This window comes from Pectinophora gossypiella, chromosome 3 (assembly GCF_024362695.1).
Source record: "Pectinophora gossypiella chromosome 3, ilPecGoss1.1, whole genome shotgun sequence".
Lineage (NCBI taxonomy): Eukaryota > Metazoa > Arthropoda > Insecta > Lepidoptera > Gelechiidae > Pectinophora > Pectinophora gossypiella.
In genome coordinates, this window is record NC_065406.1 from 7,224,880 (window position 1) to 7,245,097 (window position 20,218).

The 20,218-nt window shown below is 36.8% G+C and overlaps 1 protein-coding gene across 3 annotated transcripts in view; it reads right to left on the minus strand.

Annotated features, from left to right (window-relative positions):
* LOC126381753 (protein sickie) overlaps positions 1-10,548 on the minus strand; it is a 149,404-nt gene extending 138,856 nt beyond the window's left edge. For all 3 annotated transcript variants that reach the window (XM_050031214.1, XM_050031212.1, XM_050031211.1), the window contains exons 1-2: positions 10,450-10,548; positions 2,492-2,674 (exon numbers count right to left, since the gene is read on the minus strand). In XM_050031214.1, coding sequence (XP_049887171.1) covers positions 2,492-2,674; positions 10,450-10,533 — 267 coding nt within the window. In that variant the 5' untranslated portion in view covers positions 10,534-10,548. The remainder of the gene's footprint in view (positions 1-2,491; positions 2,675-10,449) is intronic.
* Between the last annotated feature and the right edge of the window lie 9,670 nt (positions 10,549-20,218).

Genomic DNA, 20,218 nt, shown 5'->3' on the forward strand with positions numbered 1-20,218 from the left:
CCAACTTGCCACGTCTCATAAAACATGAATTATGGGTTCACTATGGGAGCCCTATTGCGAAATTCATTCATATTAGAATCTTATGTTTATTTTGCTTTACCTAGGTTTTGTTACTGTATGGAAACTGATATTAGGCAGCCAAATTACTAAATTATATAACAATATTTTGGTGTTTTTTTTTTAAGAATGTCTAGTTTAGGGTCTATACAGGTCCCCGGCTATACAGGTTGTGAGAAGCTGCTGTAGTTTTAGGCGAATGAGACGTTCGTCAAGTTAAGAATGACGATTCAAAGTGTAACTATCTTACTATCTAATATATAGAGTGTGTACCTGTATTAAACGATACGCGTACTTAATTCTCAAAATGATTACATCCGCGAATCGTAGTATCTTCATTTCGTATAAGAACGGCAAAGGACTAGAATAGCTTGCCGTAGTCTGTGTTTCCCCTTCATTCTAGCAATAAGCAAACTAGGGTTAATAGAATTTTCTAGCTAAACGTAGTACTAGTACCTTAGGCTGCATAATTAACCATCTGGTGAGATTGTACCGTAACAGATACCATTTGAAATTAAAACAGTACTTATTTATCTTTAGCGATTGACAATTTGACAGGAAGAGTAACAGTGGTTACAGTGCAGTCATTTCAATTAAATATTATCTGTTCTAATGCACTTGCTTTGACAAACTTATAAATATAAAAAAATATATACTATACTCTTTTTTTGTATTCTCTTCTAAGTGCTGCGTGAACCCCACCCCAACCCCCTCCTAAACCCCATAATGTTTCCAACCATGCAGGGTTGGCTGGAGGAGATCTCTTTCAGAGATAAACCCGCCTTTTGTTTTATATTATCATTGTCTTGTTTTTCCTTGTACAATAAAGAATTATACAAACGTCAGGTGTCTAAGTACGATGTACTTACCTATAATTTTTCTAACATAGTATTTTTTGCCACTGGATGGTGTAGTGCATATGTCGTGTCCTCTGCGGCGGATGTGGTTAGTGGAAGTTGACCCACCGCAACCCTATCAGATTACGTAATGTGGGTAATCTATCAAGTGATAAGTACTAGGTGGGACTACTAGACATTTTTAGTTACGTAACAAAAGAGTATATTCTCAAAACTTTGTCGATGAAAAATAACATGACTGGAAGTAAAAAAAAATGTTTCACATATCTTCCGTTCTAGTAAGAACATTTTTTTTATAGAAGTTTATATTTGTAATACGGGAGGCCTTTACCCAGCGTTAGGACAAGAGATGGCTAAAAACACTAATAATAGTTTATTTTCACTTGAAAAAACAATTTACAACAATATTTATATACCTATAAGTAAATAAAGTACGCACGAGGTAAGTACCTACTTTATTCAAGTATTACATAATGTTTTATTGACAATACTTTCTTTAAGAAATCGACGTAGATAAAAAAACCTATCACCCTATATCATACGCAAAATGCACAGCTATACCTACAAATTAGTCTGAGTAATACTTCTCACTTCTTCCTTCTATTGTCTGTCCAACTTTCTTTTATTTTTAATAAAACTTTCCCACTACACCGCCGGCCGGAAGCAAGGCGCGGCGGTCACAGGATTCGGGTTTGTGGGCTACCTATACCTATACACGGCCACATATACCTGCCTAAATGATTTACGTTCGATAGCTATTTCTAGCTAGACAAATACTGCGATCGCTTTCATTTTTGTCCGTGTTTATTATTAAACAAAATGCACCGGATATCTGACAGAGCGGCGCTCGCGCTGTTTTGACTCGCCGAAGATTGATTTTGTTGGTTATGGGAATTTTAATCACGTATTTTAATTAATTAACAACCGGGCTGCTGATGGTTTGGTATCGGTATTTTTTTTTCTGCTTTATTTATTGCGATGGAAAGAAATAAAAAACCCGTGCATATGTCAAATCACTATAGAAATGCTTTTTCTTTTCATTGTACTTTAAATCACTTAACCAGGTTCAGGTTTTATTTCCTACATTTTTATTTTTTATATACCCACGTTTTCTTGTGGTTTACCTCTTATTTTTATACGTTCACAATTTAAATTATATCACCTAATCAACCCCTTAAAAATATGTGTCAAATTACATAGCCTGACGCCTCCTTGTTTAAAATCTTAATTGGCAAAATGGTGGACATAAACAGCTGATGTGTCTTATTTTGACATTAAAATTTTTTAAACTTGACTTTTAGGAGAGAAGAACCGCTTATCAAATTCTATCAAAACTTAACTAAGCAATGTCAAAGTATCACTATAGAATAAAAATATCAAAAAACTCAAACATTGTTTAAGCTTTAAATAATTGATTCGTTAATTAGTGTTAAAGATATTGATTAACGATTTTTATAATAAGGCTGCAAGTTAGTAACGCTTGTTTCATTGTGCTCGAAACTTTTATTAACGAACTGATAACGCAAAGATAAATATATTTTTCGGCTATGTCAACTAATCTATACGCTTGTACTCACCATTTGCTGTGGGTTTCTAGGTTTGCGATGAGCCCGAGGCACCTTGAGTCCAGTGACACCTTCCAGCACGTCAGCCAGGAGGAGGCCGTCAGCGCAGTCGCGGGCCAGCCCGGCGCCCGATGTGCCGGCCCGCCGACGCGATCGCGCCCGCTCCAGGTAATGGTTCGCCCAGTCTGTGTAGATCTGTGAAGAAAAAGGCGTTGGTAAACAATTGGGAAATACAAAGTTTGTATTTTGAGGACAGAAACGTTTCAGTAGATATGATAGTCCAATTTTCTCTTCAGATTTCAGAAGGTGCCTAGTGATGCAATGCAAGCACACATATTTTTTTTATATTAAAACAATATAATTATATATAAAAACAAAACAAAGAACAAAACAAAACAAAACAAACAATATATATGTTTTATATTTGTTTTATTTGTGTTGTATGGAGCAGGGTGGTGGAGTATGCTCCATACCCCTTCAGTTGATTGAGGGGAGGCTTGTGCCCAGCAGTGGGACATAGGCTATTTATGTATTTTATGTTTTTATGAGTTTTAATATTAAATAACTTGCGCTCCACTGATGTCAGGCCAATTGATTTTCCGGTCAAGTAATTAACGCCATCTGCGGAAAAGCCTATGAATAGGTTCTTACCCAAACTAAATCTGTATTTCAAGAAAATCGATACCGCACAGATGTTGTAAGGTTATTTGATATCTTTATAAGTAGCCGGTTTTATAAAAGGCAAGTAAAAGCCATTTTTCAATGAAATATGTCTTCTTAGAGGCATGTTACGTCGGGACAAAGGACTCCGATTATATCTCTACCAATACAGCTTGGCCTATCAATTGAGCAGAGTTTGATATATTTGGGACCATTCACTTATTTCCTAGGGTCTTATAAGGGTACTTGACGTGTGGTCTAGTGATGTCAAAATGTATGAACTAGTGTCTATTGTTTCATAGCATGCTTACGTCATCGGGAAGTTTTATTATTCATGCCTTTACATTCATACCCCAACTTCAGAGTAATTAATATAATACGTACAATACTAACATTGCAACATAACAACTAACATATTATATAATATACTTCATTATACTGCTCTTTTAGGTTTGCAGGGAAACAAAATGCTTTCTAAATTATCTGACTGAGGAGCTCGGTGGCGCAGCGGTAAACGCGCTAGGTCTGCGATTGTTGAAGTTAAGCAACTTTCGCGAAGGCCGGTCATAGGATGGGTGACCACAAAAAAAAAGTTTTCAGCTCGAACTCTTCCGTGCTTTGGAAGGCACGTTAAGCCGTTGGTCCCGGCTGCATTAGCAGTTGTTAATAAACATCAATCCGCACTGGGCCCGCGTGATGGTTTAAGGCCCGTTCTCCCTACTCGTATCCATCCATAGGGAAGGCCCGTGCCTCTGCAGTGGGGACGTTAATGGGCTGATGATGATGATGATGATGATGAAATTATCTGACCTAACTTGGAATCGAACTTAGGGCATTGGGTTACCTACTCATATAAAACTCAACAGAGCGTATCTCATTGTGCTTGAAGGTGATTAAGAGATAGTAATCAATATAACATAGGAAGGCATGAATTGCCAACTGGAGTTTGAACTTTATACTTTTGTTTGCAGAGGTTAACCCAGGTCATGCCACGGAGTCGCGGCCGCTCGTGACCACTGACTGTTTGGAATTTCAAAAGGCGTTACAACAAGATAGAACACGTTACTTTTATTTTAAATTTGCAGATCTTCGTAGACAGCATTGACTACCTATATTAGAAGGTAGAAAGTCGATATCATAAGAATTTAATGTCTTTTTGAAGTGTCAAGCGTCTTTACCAATAAATCACGACATTTTTCTACATGAACTTAAAAACAGCTTCCAGTACTTGATGTCTAAGTGCTACTAAATCATGAATGAAAAATGTATATTTTATGCTTCAACTTTGTTAGCGCGGAGGGCCTTTGCATTATTCACGGCGAGATCAAGGGGTTATAAAATCTTTACGCTCTGCATACGCCCTGGGCATTCCAGGGAATCTAGCACGGATGACGTCACTAAGTGTATGAGAGTCATGTCGAGTGAAGTGAATTCTTAAAAGGATTAAGTCATGTTGGAGACAATTTGCAGTAGAATGGGGACAAGTGGGGCAGCGCAGGCGCGACTTAGAGACGCCGCGCGCCGCGGTCAGGCCAGGGTTGTTCGGCGATTACGCTTATGGTTGTGCGTAAATTTAACGCACAATGACTTGGTTATTAAATATTTAATTTATGTCGAGCTCTTGCCAAGGATGTAAATTAAATGCCGCTTACGTACAAAAGCAATGAACAGTCATAATTATCTACGAGCTACGAGATGTTTCCGTAATATTTGAAATCTTTGGCCAAGGAATTCAACGAAGATCTCTAGGCTTTCCACTACTGAAGTCTCAATGCTGAGATTCGACAAATTCGTATGCATACCCTCCAAATTACACGTGATGTTACCGAGAGCTAGACTATTAACTGACCTTATGGGAAGTTTTCTCATTGTTGTTAAGCGAGAAGTAGTTGCAGCTAATAGACCACAAGATTCGGATCTCTTTTCTCTCAATTAAGAGTCCTTATTGAATTAGATAGAGCCAGTAGTCGACAAAGAAGACTTTCAGCTACAATTAGTATTGGCTTTCTAAGATTGATGATGAACTGAATAGGTACATAAGGTACCAGTCCATTGCCCGTGAAATTCGACAGATCGATAATACTTCTTTAAAATTCTTGGACAAATAAGCGTAAGAGTTTGTCCTTTTCAATTTATTGTCACTGTGGCGTCCTCGCGTAATAAAAATATCTTTGTTTCTTTCTTTTCTTTCGCAATTTAAATACCTTCTAATTTCAAACACACTTAGGTAACTAACATCCCTAGTTGAGATTGCAAGCGGGGCAGATATCTAAGTGGTACCTCCACTGGTACCATTCTCGCATCTCACGCTAATGACTTGAGTCTGCTTTGATGACCACTAATGGCACGATTAGATATATCTCACTTACGTTTACAATATTAGAGGTAATGGATAAGTGATTTATAAAGCCTGCTAGTGAAGCCATTATAATAATAATATCCGTGTAGAGCTGCAATGCAATCATAATACATTTTATTGTTGGTAAAAATCATTATCTGTAGGTAAGTTGCGCTGTCACTTACCTACTAAAGTATATCTAATTCTGTTATAATTTATCTGTACTCATATTTTATCTTACTCAAGTTGTCGTTTCACGATTTGCGGCTATACTCATACCCGAGATAAACTTTTTCAAAGGCTAAACTTTTTGATAAATCAATATCAAAAGATTGATTTATCAAACAGTTTTTTCTTTAAATATATTGAATTATTAGATGATATTATAATGTAAACATTTATTCATAGTTAACATGACAGGACAACATTATTGATACGATCCTCGACCGTCAGTAGAGGTATAGAGAGATGCAAGCATTTTTCTTACATTTATATTTAATTCATAGCGAATTGATTTGTAAAAAAGAAACTGTTTGGTATTTTTTTCTATCAATTCTGGAAAAATTCGTAACGTGTTGGACAAAAAGTTGTATCATAGATTTGCTATAAAACCATGGCAAATCTTATAAGGAGCTCGAATTATATAATAATAAATTTAAAATGAAGTCGGTTAAAATACCACTTGATCAATATATCGAATTAAAATCATTTAATCGTTAATCTTACTAACACGTCAAAGCAATACCACCCTGCGTAGAGCTACTCAGCCAATCTTGGTTGAATCGACAATCTCCTAGTATCACACGGCTGTTTATTCAAATCTATTCTGAATAGCCTTCGATTGTAATAAATCGAGCGTTGGACACTTTTATCGCTCTATCTCTGCGTACCGAGAATACGATATGTCCTGCCTTGGAATGGAAAAAATTGTAGAAGACGATGTATCGGAATGACATTGCAGTTGCAGTCGGATACCCCATAGTATTATTCAATAAAACAATTAGGTTTGTTGTTTAGAATTTTTTGTTATCTTGGGTTTTTTTTCATAAAAGAAAATCATTGTTTTTTTCGGAAGTATGCACTTTTAACTGGTTATAAAGAAAATAAACATTCATGTAGTTATTATATAAAACAGTGTAGATTATTAAACATTAATTCGAAGAATCCAGCAATTTATTAGCAAAAAAATCCTCGCCCGATAAGATTAAATTTTCTTCCTCGAAAAAAATAAAACAATTTCCAGAGTCTTGTAAAATAAAACGATACCCGTTTACATAAGTTTCTTTACTGCTAAGTTGTTTCCCGCACAGCTGTGCCCTGTTACTGTTGTACATGTTAGACGTTCATTCTTATAGCCCGTCGACAGAGAAGAACACAGTTTACGCTGGAAAATTCAAGACAACATAGCGAGATGCTATTTAAAATGTTCAATATGTTCAGCAACACATTAGTTGGAAATACATTTTTTAATTTGGAATTCCATTATAAATTTCTTATAGGAAACATTTATTTTTATTTAGGCAGTTATTGATAGTTATATTTAACTGAGTAGCAAGTAATAAATAGAATATGATTACGTAATTACTGAATTATATTATTCTTTATTTCGACAATCGATTACAGTATCATAGACCGAACAGTATCATAAATTGTTTACGTCTCCAACAGTGAAATACTAGTGTAATAGTTTACCGATAATGATGATAATTCGCTACAAATTGTTAAAAACGAATCAAAAGCTAAGGCAACCAATAAATTATGATAAAAATATCGGCAGATTACCGCACCAATTAAGCAACACGGCTCATACCAAGTTTAACTTCAAAAGCGTCAAAGTTTGCACCGAAACATCCTTCCGCTTGCAACCTGGCAGCAAATAATTAATTAATCTGAAAGTTACGCGCAACAGCACCAAACGACGTAACAAGAGCGCGTATTTGTGTGCCATACGCAATTTACGCGTACAATGCTCGAGTTTAGCCCCGGCCCGACCAAAATAAACAAATCAACATAAGCTTCGTACTTGTATCCCCTGGAGCGGAACCCTTCATTGTTTTCCTAACTACAACACTGGCTTTCATTTTTGTCTCATATTTCCCGTTCCTGATCCTCGACATGGGTATTGGGAGTTAGCATTGCCGTTTTAGTTTGCTAAATAGGTGCCTCAAGAAAATATGATTAACAAGAGTTAATCTACTTTAAATATACACTAGTTTCTTTGAAATATTCGTTATTATCTACTCTTTTATTTTGGAGCCAACGTGTATCCAAGAATAAAAACCAATGACAGACAATTCTTTTGTCACTCGACGACGACGTCCTCTTCCCGGATACTCGTAAAATTGTGGCTTCCAACTCCACTACCTAATCTTTCTATCAGTTTTCTTTCAATTTCACAATGCTTCAGTTTTACTAGTGATATGAAATACTTTGCTACAAAAAAGTTTTCGGGGAAGATATTATACATCATCATCATGTATCACCAAAAGATTATCGCGTATATTGCTCTGAATATCGATCATGCTATGCAAACTATAATTTTAAAGTAAGTAGTTAACTAATTTATAATGTTAATAGATATTGTACTGGGTTAAATTTTTTGCTAACAAATCAAATCTTGCTGTATTTTCACGAATACAGTTTGCATCAACATAGGCACAGATTTCCAGATAAGCTTAACAATAAACGCAATGAAGTGACCTTTGATCGACAATTGGGCCAATTTGAATGAACAGCGTGGCCACAATGCGGCCAATGAAGCTATTTGCAAGTCTTTGACCCTGTGTTCAGCAGATACAGACGGTGTAACCTGACCGCATGATCGTTGATTACACGCCTCAATAAACTCAGCTGCTGAATTGATGAACTCTCATACATTTGGTATTATGATTATTTATAGCAGATTTGATAGAAACTAGGTATTGTGTTGATCATCAAATAGAGTCAGATGAAGTAGAAAAGTGTTTGTTAGTAGCAAAAGCTAGAAGCTAGAAGTGGAAGCGACTGTACGTATGCAACAGAACATACAACATAGTTGCCTACTGCTATGAAAGATGTTCAATAAGGACAAAATACATTAAACTTTACGACCGATAAAGAAAATCCACAAAGAGACAGTCTGTTTTCAGAAAACGTCAATATTTAGATGCATAATGTTATTTTTCACCTCAAAAACACGCATAAGCGGACGACGGTGGGCCACGTTAGGTGAAAATCTAAAAGTGTTAAGTACGGAAGCGAAACGAGGTCGGCTTTTAATATATCTGGGCGGTGTGAGCTACGCTACTATTGAACAGTGTACACATCATTCACACACGTAACATCAAAAGGGAAACAAATCCTATATGAGTTATTACCTATAACTAATGTAATGTCTGTAATATAGTTTATTAACGCATAATCTTTATCTGCTTTGGAGTTTTCGTTTGTTATTGAGCTTCTTTGCACTATTTTATTCTAATGTTTTCTAGGTCTAAGATTACAACTACTGCAATTATCTATATAAAAATACTTTTTTACAATGGTGTCGGCCTCTGCGGTTCTGTGGTTTAGCGTTGGACTCACGATCCGGAAGCCCCGGGTTCAAATCCCGAAACATATCATGAAAATAATTTTGTGATCCCTAGTTTTAGGGTGTTAGTTTACCTCCACCAACGCGCAGTGGAGCAGCGTGGTAGAGTATGCTCCATACCCCCTTCGGTTGATTGAGGGGAGGTCTGTGCCAGCAGTGGGACGTATATAGGCTGTTTATGCTATGTTTTTATGTATGATCCATAATTTTGTTACGATATTTCAGGCTTATTATCTGATTGTTCGAGAGTTATATGATCCGTGATTCGAAAGGCACGTTAATCCGTTGGTCCCGATTGCTACTTACTGAGTAAGTAGTTACAAAAGCCATGTCAGGGGCTTTCTTCTGACACCAGAGTTGTTGAGGTTGTTAATCCACCTTGCAACTGATACGATAGAAGAAGAAATAGACAGTGGTGACAAAGCATTTTTTCTCTTATCTTATTATGAGCATCATCATATTAGTAACTTGTGAAGTACAATATAAGTACAGTAACCGACGTCGAAGTGTTTTATAGTGCAATATTGAAAGAACAGCTCAGCTGGGTAATACAGAAAACTAACTGAAACACGTAAAGAACATAGTTCACTAGCACTACGTGACACGGCCCCAGCACAAAGCAATTTAATTCTGCTTCACTTCAATCCATTTCTACGTTTTGTAAAATAAACGGATTCACTAAGAAAATGTACGCTTCGAAATTGACTGTAAAGGCCCCGCGAGAGAATGAGGTGAGGGGTACACATACAGGGTCAGAAATCTGAAATCAGAATCACTTATTCAACGTAATTATCATGGATAAACTTGTTGAAGGTCAATATGTAAATTTTTTTAATTTACGTCATTTTGCAAGTTGTTATGGCTGAGGAGAAGAAATGACAAGAAACCGCAACAGCAACACATCTTTTAAATCAATGAGGTATACATTACAAGTTATTTAATAATTAGAGAAAAACATTAAATACCAGGGTGTTAGTGACATCGTAACGAAGCCTTTAAGAGGTGCTTCGGATCATGATCCTGAGTTGATATCAAGTGGAATTTTCCGTCATAAACATTTCATGAATTTTCCCAACGCAAGAGCAGGGTCCGCTTACCTAACCTGAAAACTTAACAGGTCCGGCTTTTAACAGAAGCCACCTGTTTGCTCTTCTAACCCGAAGGGAAAACCAGCCCAATTCAGGTTAGGTCACATACGCAACGCATTTCTCGGGTATGTGGGTTTCCTCACGAGGTTTACCTTCACCCATGAAAACATTTTATTACATTTTATTTAAAAGCTTCATACAAATATGAACCCGAAATTACAATACCTTTTCAGAGTGTTTATTTATTATCTATCATAACCCTTTCAGGCTTTTATGCAATCTGAAATATGAAAATGGGGAAAAACACCATTACCTGAACAATGGAGCGCGTTTGGCGAGTGACGTCATCAGTGGAGCCCTGAATCGAGCGGGGGGCCCGGATGCACGTGGGTAACATGTTTCCAAAATCCCAAACACAAACATAAACACGTTATCTCATTTTGTGTGTACACAAACTGGTACCATCCAAAACAATGACCAGTAATTATTAATTTCTTAATCACATATCTGCACAAATGATACGGTTCAGATTTCTGGGCAACGTGGAAATTAGTAGGTGTAAATTGGTGAGTACCTAATTTAATAAATCGCTAGCTGCGAACGATCCTTATCAGCCGAAGAGAATGAAAACTTTCATAAAGTGATATCTACTTAAATTAACTTTTCGGTCGAGAGATGTTAAGTTAATGTTCATAAGAGAGTAGATTGTAGTTATATACCTATAGTTTGTTTAGTTCTAATTATTTGTAATTGGTAAGTTTAATAATATTTACTGGAATTAGATTTTAGTAATCTATTTCATTATTTGTAAAAGTTTTGAAAGTTAATTAAATGGAGTTTGTCTTATGACGGCTTATATTAGTGCGAGAGACTTATTGGTGTCCTTGCAAAATTTTGCTTTTCTCTACCTGATTATGAGTCATTGATAGAAAACTATACAAAGTAGGATACATGACATTCTAAAGGATTATAATATCGATAGAATTATTAAATGTAGGGTTGGTGATGTCGAAGTGAAGTAGAAGGAGAAAGTTTGGCTAGACATAATAATGTAGAAACATTTAACAACCTATCAGTCCTCAACTAACATGTAACTAATGTCACAGAAGTTGACGAATGTTTAACTCGGAAGTTCAAAACAAAAACATAGTACCACGTAGCTGTAGTACGTTACAGTGCGTCACAGATCATGAATGAATGGATACGCCCGTCCTGCAGGGAGATAAACTCTGTGCATATTTACTCTACGACGCGGCGCCTGCGCCCACGCGCAACGGATCTTACTCATAGATTTGGCGGAGTTGAGTGATTGCTTCAGAGGGTAATAACACGGTTAGATATTAATCAGTACTAGGTTTTTCGAACACAAAACTCTTTGTTAGCGAACGGTCTGCGGTGTAAATACTAAAAACCTTATTTCACCAAGTCACCGATATCAGCAAGTAGAGTGTCAGTTATCGTTTACTATATACCCAGCAGTTCTAAATGCAACAAAAATCTAGATAATATAAGATTTTATCGCCTACGTTTAATTACATTCGGTAGATTTCGATTTACAATGATTAATTATTATTGTATGCAGATTAAGCTAAAACATACATACATAAACTCACGCCTATTTCCCTCCCAGGTAAACAGAGACTATGGGATTCTATTTGCTTCGATCCTGAGACACTTATCTTTTTTCCTCCACATTATTCAATCGTAGCTAGAAGTATATTACAGTATGACAATAAAGAAGATCTAAGTATTTACAGTTTCTATAAACTAACTGTAAATCTTTGTTGCGTACTTGCTCAAAAGTTCTTCAGCGAAATCCCTTACTTTTGTGGTCGACCATAAGTACGGGTAATCTGCATAATAACATTGTAGTGTAGGCGCCATGGCAACATTATATTGAAATGAAATAACACTGGCTAGAGGCTTGAAACAATGACGAGAACCGTTCGGTGGGCGGGACCTTTATTACTTTGTCTTTATGCACTTGCAGGGCTAGATGATTTGGTATTCTATTATGGCTGAAGGTAAAAAGATACTATTGAATATTTATTTTCAAAATTAATTAGATGTGCTTACTTACTTCCTTGTATATTACTATTAGCACAATTGACGTCTGTTTGAGAAGGATAACACGCGCCTGAGTTAGACCTTCGTCGTTTATTACAAAGCTTTCAGCTACGTTTTTCATAAAATTTTGTACCATGTATAAAGTCTTGCGACTTTACCTGTAAGTATAATACGATTAAGTAAATAAAAACTTGACATTGACTTAAAATTATTAAACTCCTCAGAAAGCGTTAATATTATTACGTATACCTAACTCATAAACTCATGTCTTGTTTGATTAGACACCCTCTTCAAATATCGATAACATTTCCACTACTTATAAATAGTCAGATTTGCCAAAAGGAAAACGAGAAAAGAGGACACACCTCGTTTCTAGCACCTCTTTGAACTCTCGCGTTTGAAATATCATAAAGCAGTCACTGCGTCAGTTAAATAACGACATCATATCGTATTCTAAGAATTATAATTTCCTCAATTTTCCTTTCCCAACTTTATTTCGGGCATTAATGGTCTCGGAAGGAAAACAACAGGTATTTCTACTAACACTGCTATATTTGTGTTCAAACCGATTCGAACGCACGTATTCTAAACAGTAAAACATTTTCAAATGAACTGGAATTCGACTGTGAAAATGTTTTTGGTGTCGTCACATCAAAAAGTCGGCTAAAGCGGGAGCTTATTGACTTATGATCGTTGGACACGGTTTGTATGTTTTTGATCTTGTTAACATGTATGTGTAAAAAACATGAAGAGGAGCGTTGTTTCCATACGGGCGGCCACGGCGGTCGGCGGTTGGCGCGGCCGGTACATCCGTGCCCGTGTTTATTTACACGCTTGTCAAAAGTTCGACACACGCCGCGTATTTATAACCGCGGAAGGTGCGCCGGAGCAACGAACTTCGTGACATAATCATAAAACACGAACATTTACAGCACTATTATACAGAGACAAAACATACGTTAAAAGTGTTGTCGAGATAACGGCTCGGCTACTCCCTAAAAGGATTTATGTGGCAGTTGTTGTATTTATGCACGCTATCAGACAATTGCTTTTCTTAACACACAGCCTTTTACGTCGGTTCACGATTTTATAATACATACGGTACTGATATCAGCTGCTTTATTGAGTTTATGTCATTGGTCTTATCTGGATTCCTGGCTACTTACATTGCAAAAAACGAAAAGATTTTTTTTTTGGGAAATGTAAATAAGTATTTTGTATAAAATAGTTTATGTTAGTTCTTTATTATGTGAGCAATTACCTTTTTAAACATAGACGATGTATAGCCATTATTATTACAAACCACTTAAGGGCAAACGACTCTCTCTAACTAAAATAAGAGCCAAACTTACAGGTCAGAGCTTCTCCGATGTATGTACTTATACTTGTTTATTTTATCGCGCACGTCATACTTATCCATTATTGCATTCGTGTGCGATAGCCCAAACGGCTGGCTTCCAAAACGGGTCTGTTCCGTTATTGGGACCGATGTTTGATAAAAGGATGTGTCGACCTTGTCCGGCTGTGTGTCTGTATGTAGGACGCACATGGGCGGTGCATTGTTACGTAGGCTCACCTTAAATGCAAGCTATAATAACCGCTAAACATTCAATGTACTGCTCCGAGATAACTGCACTCGCTGACCTTACGGACTACGGCAATTTCTATGCTTACACATGCTAAATATGAACTAGTAATTGGTTTGTAATAGGAGCTATTGTTCTGTTCATTGTTATAACTCTCTACTCGTATGTAAGATTGTATCTGTATAAGGGCGCCTTTAAATTAGTCGCGTTGCTGCTGTAGCCGAATGTATGTATGTCAAAAAGTGATATAAATATAATGTTTTGAATAGCGGCGACACGTCCGATAGAGCGAAGTGGAAGAGAAGTACGAAGAAGGCAGACCCCACCATCAGATGGGAATAATAAATGCCAAGGAGAGAGAGAGAGAGTTTTGAATAGCGGCGTCTTGAAATACAAAGTTATCGCGACGAGATTGAGTTTTATAAATAACTGCAATGAATATATAAATAATAAAGTGCTGATTTCAAAACATTACATTCATTGTTAGTCTCGCAGATGTTACGATTTTAAGGTAGCCAACAGACATCGACGTCCAATGAAGCGAGTCACGACCACCTACTTTAGCAGCTTAAAACTGTAAAAGACTTTCTAGCACATAAGTAATACTTATATGTAGTTTTATTATAAAATAGTGTCGTGCACTAAAATACATTATGAAGCAAAGTAGGTACTTAAACAAAATACCTACTCCTAATGACTTAAGTCGTCTCCGCGTAGATAAGTTGGCACACTCCCTTATTGCACGTCTCATTGACCTTGTGCGCTAATTTTGCGTCGAATAAAATAGCAGGTAATGTCTTAAAGGAGTGGCTGTCGAAATCATTAACTAAGTAGATAAGTGGGTTCAGTAAATCTTTGGAACAGTACCTATATGAGAACATACGCACGCTACCTCTGATTGATATGGCACAGCGAGTAGGGCATCCAAAGGCGCGGCTACCGAATACTATCGATCGTTAAATAGATGAGATGAGATTTTGAATCTATTATTTTTATGGCCCAAGATTATCGTACGGACTTTTGGTTCTTTAGTATTAACCATGTTTTATTTATTCCTCATTCATTACTGAGCTGTTGTAAATAATAATTCGGAGATTTTTTTATTAGATGAGATAAATTGAAAACTTTAATGAGAAATACTCGGGCATCTTATAAAACTAAAAGTAAGTACCTGGTTAGTTATTCATTCTCCGAACAATATGAGCCAATATAAACTATACTCTGTAGTAATTTAAAAAATTGTCCTAAACTTGGCAAGAAAGAAAAGTTTATTTGGAGGCTCCTTGAGCTGCAAACATTCGCATGTAACGTTACAAAAGCGAGCATTACACTAGTCGGAGGAGAACAGACAAGTAGTCAGTGCGCAACGTTGTGCGCAGCATTCGCTTGTGTAATGTAATGTTCGAAATCGAATGCTCGCAGGCGAATGCTCGCAAGTGAGGAAGCACCCTTAAGAAATAACAGTAATGTTTATGTTTGTAAGTAAAACTTCCATTTACGCACACAATTCCGCTTTACGCATCTTTACTGTGGCCATAAAAGTAAACTTATAACGAGATTCAAACAGAAACCGCCTGCAAACCACATAGAGTACCCCTCTAATAGCCTCACAGAAACAAAACACATCGATCTAACCATGTCTAATTGACTGCTAGCTTCTGCAATTGATTCTCAATTCACTTCAGAATACCTACCTAGACAGCCAAGCGTACTGAATGGAAGGAGGGTACCAAGAATTGTATAAATAGCCACTAGTATTTCAACTGTTTATACGATTTAGGGTCAGACTTAAGCTAAACAAAACAAAAGAACAAACATCTATGAAAAGGATGTGCATTTAGATTCCGACAATATGAACGTACACCCAAAGTTGGTTAAAAATAAAGCGCTTTTTTTCGCAATAATCCTGTCAAGTTTTAAATCAAGTGCACATGTATCACGCAACATGAGGCCGACAATACGTTATAATTCATACAATTATACTTAAGTATAATGTTATAACAACCGTTTGCAACCAAAAGCGCAGTCAGAAACCGGATAAATTGATGAGAGTACAATCGCGAGTTGCCGTTAAAGGATTCTTTTAAGATTATAATAATTTATTGTTCTGAGAGCAGCTATCTGATATTGTTAACATTGAAACGTGTCGAAAACTTCAAATGATACGAATTGTTTGCAGCCAACAAGAATAACTTCTGAATGAGTGTTTGTTACACAAAAAGTCTAGTGACTGGGTACTTTAAATAGCAATAGAACTAAATCTTCCAAATCCAACGAACCAGAGGTAACAAATAAATAACAGAAAGTTGCCCAGAAAGCCGAAGTGTCCTGGAAGTGTCACGTCAACAAAGGATAAGTTTGTAACCAATCGCGACGTGTCACTATGACATCGGACGAATATAGCGCGCGCGACGATCTCATGTTGGAGTCGTTCCCGCGCAAGCGCGTGTTTCGGGCGCGCGCGCCTCTCTTACTAACGCGACCCACCTCCGAAAGCTCCCAACTATGAAAGCTCTCGACTGTTAGAGAGGGACGGATAGAGATTTCTGGGACATGTTTAGGAAATGAGTTCATAGGTGACTTTGCTGGGGTTTTACGTGAGTTTAGAAAATAAAGGGTTAGTTTTAAATTAAGATTATGAACATTCAGAAACAACCTAGGCACAAAAACTTCATTATCCGCTAAAACTACACCATATATTATTGACATAATGTTCATAAATTTAAAGTCGTAATAATCGTCGGCTCGGAGGCTTTTAAAGTCCAAATCGCATTGTTTAACTATTGCGTCTGGAAATCCGGGAATTATGAGGATTAAAATTCAATTAGTTAAATAGTTTATTAATTTGTTGTACTTATTTAAATATTGGACGATTTAATGCAAAAAGTAAACAGTCATAATATTATAAAGAAACAACAACATAGCAGCTTCGAAAGATACAACAGCATTTTATCTCGTCTAATACCTTGCACCCTGCACCCTGGTACCCTCTCGACCTGTCACTTACCTCACAAAACCAGCCTATTGTACAACGGCTAGCGTCCGGGAAACCAACACTTGACCTACCGACGTATTTAGACCTTTTGTCCGGGAATAAAGGGAAGCGTGACTTATCGTACCCGGACACATTGAAAAAAAAAAACACATAGTAAAAACCCTATGAATACGACTGTGTTATTATAATAAATTATGTGTCGCGACGGCTTTCTTGTGTTGATTGCCAGCTTTTCTGGGTAGTGTGTGAGTAAAATGTATCTAATTTGTGCTAGTTGGGTGGTATATTTATATTTATGCTCTTCTTTACAAAAAGTACTGTCCAGGATGTATAATAGATTAGAAGAGTAGTAACTAAAACCGCAACCGGCATTCACCCATAAAGGAATTTATTAAATAATTTTAGTATTCGCGATCCTGTGCCATTCACAGATTCGAGCATCCTGTCAAATCAAGTAAGCTAGTTGTCATTTTTTTGACGTTGTATTTTAGATTTGCCGCAGATGGCATTAACTACTTGGCCGGACAAATGGGGAGCGCTGAGGGCTCTCACCCGGGCTAGTTGTTCAGAACTTCAATTAAATCTATTGAAAATCCATCACAATATAATTTACCAAATTATCTTCCAATTAAACGATTGTGTAGAGAAATGAGTATCTTAAAACAAAAATAGTTTTTGTTATTATTGATTTATCTAGACGTGTTTATATCGTTGCAGTAAATACTATAACTATTACTAAACTTGTTTATAGACAACAGACGCGATAGTTTACAATAAGGCGTCCCAATTGCATCATGTTTTGATGTTTTGCGCCTGAGTGCGCCCACTATGCTCTAGTGTTGTCGTATTGACTAGGATTTTGAAAATGTTCAACTTTCAGGTATTTTATTGTGTATTCGGAACGATTCAAAACTTTTATCAGAGCTTTGTACTTGAGATTGTTGAAAACTTGTGAATTCCATTATTGCGCTAGAAGTTGTATGTCTAAAGTTGTAGAGTTGATAAAATGATGACGTCGTGTCTAATATGATGGACTAAATGTATAGGTAATATGTGGGTTACCTTATCTGGCACTGGACAATGCATCTTGACTGGTCTTTCTTGGGGTGCCAATACCAAGACCAGCTTCAAATCGTTTTCTAAAGTTTTTGATCTTCCCTGCTCTACACGGATAGGTATTATTATCAGTTTACTTATTGTCCTGGGTTCACATAAAACATAAACAGCCTATTACGTCCCACTGCTGGGCACAGGCCTCCCCTCAATCGACCGGAGGGGGTATGGAGCATACTCTACCACGCTGCTCCACTGCGAGTTGGTGAAAGTATTTAACGGCTTAGCGTGCCTTCCGAAGCACGGAATCACCTTGCTTTTTCAGACAATCAGGTGATTCAAGCCTGCAATGTCCTTTCCAAACCAAGGACAGTCTCACAAAGTAATTTCAACAATGTCCCCATCGGGAATCGAACCCGGATCTGGAGGTGATCGTGAGCCCAACGCTCGAACCACTAGACCACGGAGGCTGTTCTGCGGGTGCTGATCTGCGTTCAGTAACATCAAAATTTCCTACGAAATAACGACGTATTACTAGTATTATTTACAACACTACTATGCGCCCATGCGTTCTAATTGCGTTGCCACAGAACTCTATAAAGCTCATGTTTGCATCTGCGTCCTAATTTCCAAATTACCCTGGCTTACTTGCAGGTGTATCTGCTACTACTGCAAACATCGTAAAAATATTACCTCTTGTAAAATATAGGAATATTTTTAGCTTGTAATTACTGGGATTTTGTCCTCCGGGATAATAAGCTTTGGTCGAGCGGTTTTAGTTAATTAAGCGGCAAATTTAGTGAATTTTGTTACTAAAATTTTTAATAAGAGTATTTTTAGTAGCTCTCTGCTGTTAATCTTTTTTCTGAGCTTACTTTTTGTTTTAAATAAGATCATAGGTAGGTACAGAAACCAATTTAATATCATATTATACAACATCGCGTCTATGGTCCCCTTTTGGTATTTTTATTCATCAGTTCTCGATTAAAATTGTATATTGCTTACTCATTTTTGCCTGAGCCGTGAGATGCGATATCCCACGGGCGATTTCCGCCGAGACGATCAATATTTGAGCAAACATAGACTGACTCGCAGTGAGTGAGTCACTTCTCTGACTCACTGTCACCTAGCCCGAGACTGAATTAACCTACACAAACAACTAAAACAAGCCCACTATGATTACACTGTGCGATTGTGCAATACGCAGACGATTTATTGATGCGATGATCGGTACGGTTTCCGATTCACTTCATTTAGACGAACTTTACTCAGATGTAGTGATATAGAAACAGGACGCAATTTTTCGTGAATCATTTTTAATTATATTATTATAAGTCTACCGAATAGAATAAAAATGCACTTTATCATATACTTGTTCAAACATACCTATTAACGCTTTTAAGATTAATCCAAACGCGGGAATATTTTGAATTTTGAATAATAAATTTATTTATAATCTGCCCCATAAAATAAATGGTTGGTTGCAACCTCATTGTTTACAATAAACATGTTAACATTTAGACGAATTTCACAATCGCTTGGCAACAGCGTCGGTGCGGCGTCAACGCTTCGAAAGTCTTTCCCGTCCCACTTCATAATGGACTTAATTTATTTTTCATTTCATTCAATTTAGAGTCGTACAACACCCAGCATAATCGAGTTGCAGCAATCACAAGGCGATAAATCAAAATAATTCAGTGTAGTCGAAACAATTAAGTACCAAATGGAGTGGCGGGCAAGCGGTGTTACGACGTATAAATTAGAGTACCTCGTGTTTATTGCCCGAAGAACGTGAAAAATGGGAATACTCCTGGCATGGTTTCCCTCTTTTGCCGTTGTGTGTTGTGTGCGTATAATATACTTACGATGAATATTTTTGCAATCAATTTTACTTGAAGCATGAAAACTTTTATAACTTAGTGCCAGCGTAGGAACATTAAATACGTTTGATACTTGCATTATTTGCCATTCAACTATGAGTGGTCGTTTTTTGCAACCTTTGTAGTATCAAATTGTTTGATTTCTTAGATATTATATAGATTGTAAAGCGCCCATTTACTAGGATAAGTATTACTTTCGTTTAGTCATTCGAGTAACTTACACGATACAGGTATAGGTTTAATAGTACAGTACACTTTAAAAACTTCTACTTTTCTTGAGAATCTGATAATTTTTATAAAATCTTTTCTACAGTCGAAACAGCCGCTGTGCCTTCTTTAATAAAATTACTTTAGAACTATAATGAAAAGATATCAGTTGGTGATTTAATACTGGCACTGTAGTACTCCGACCTGAATTTCCTTGTTTTTTTTTTTATTATTTTATATTACGGTACATTAATATAAAGAGGAACGTCCAGCTCATAACAATTTGTTATCATT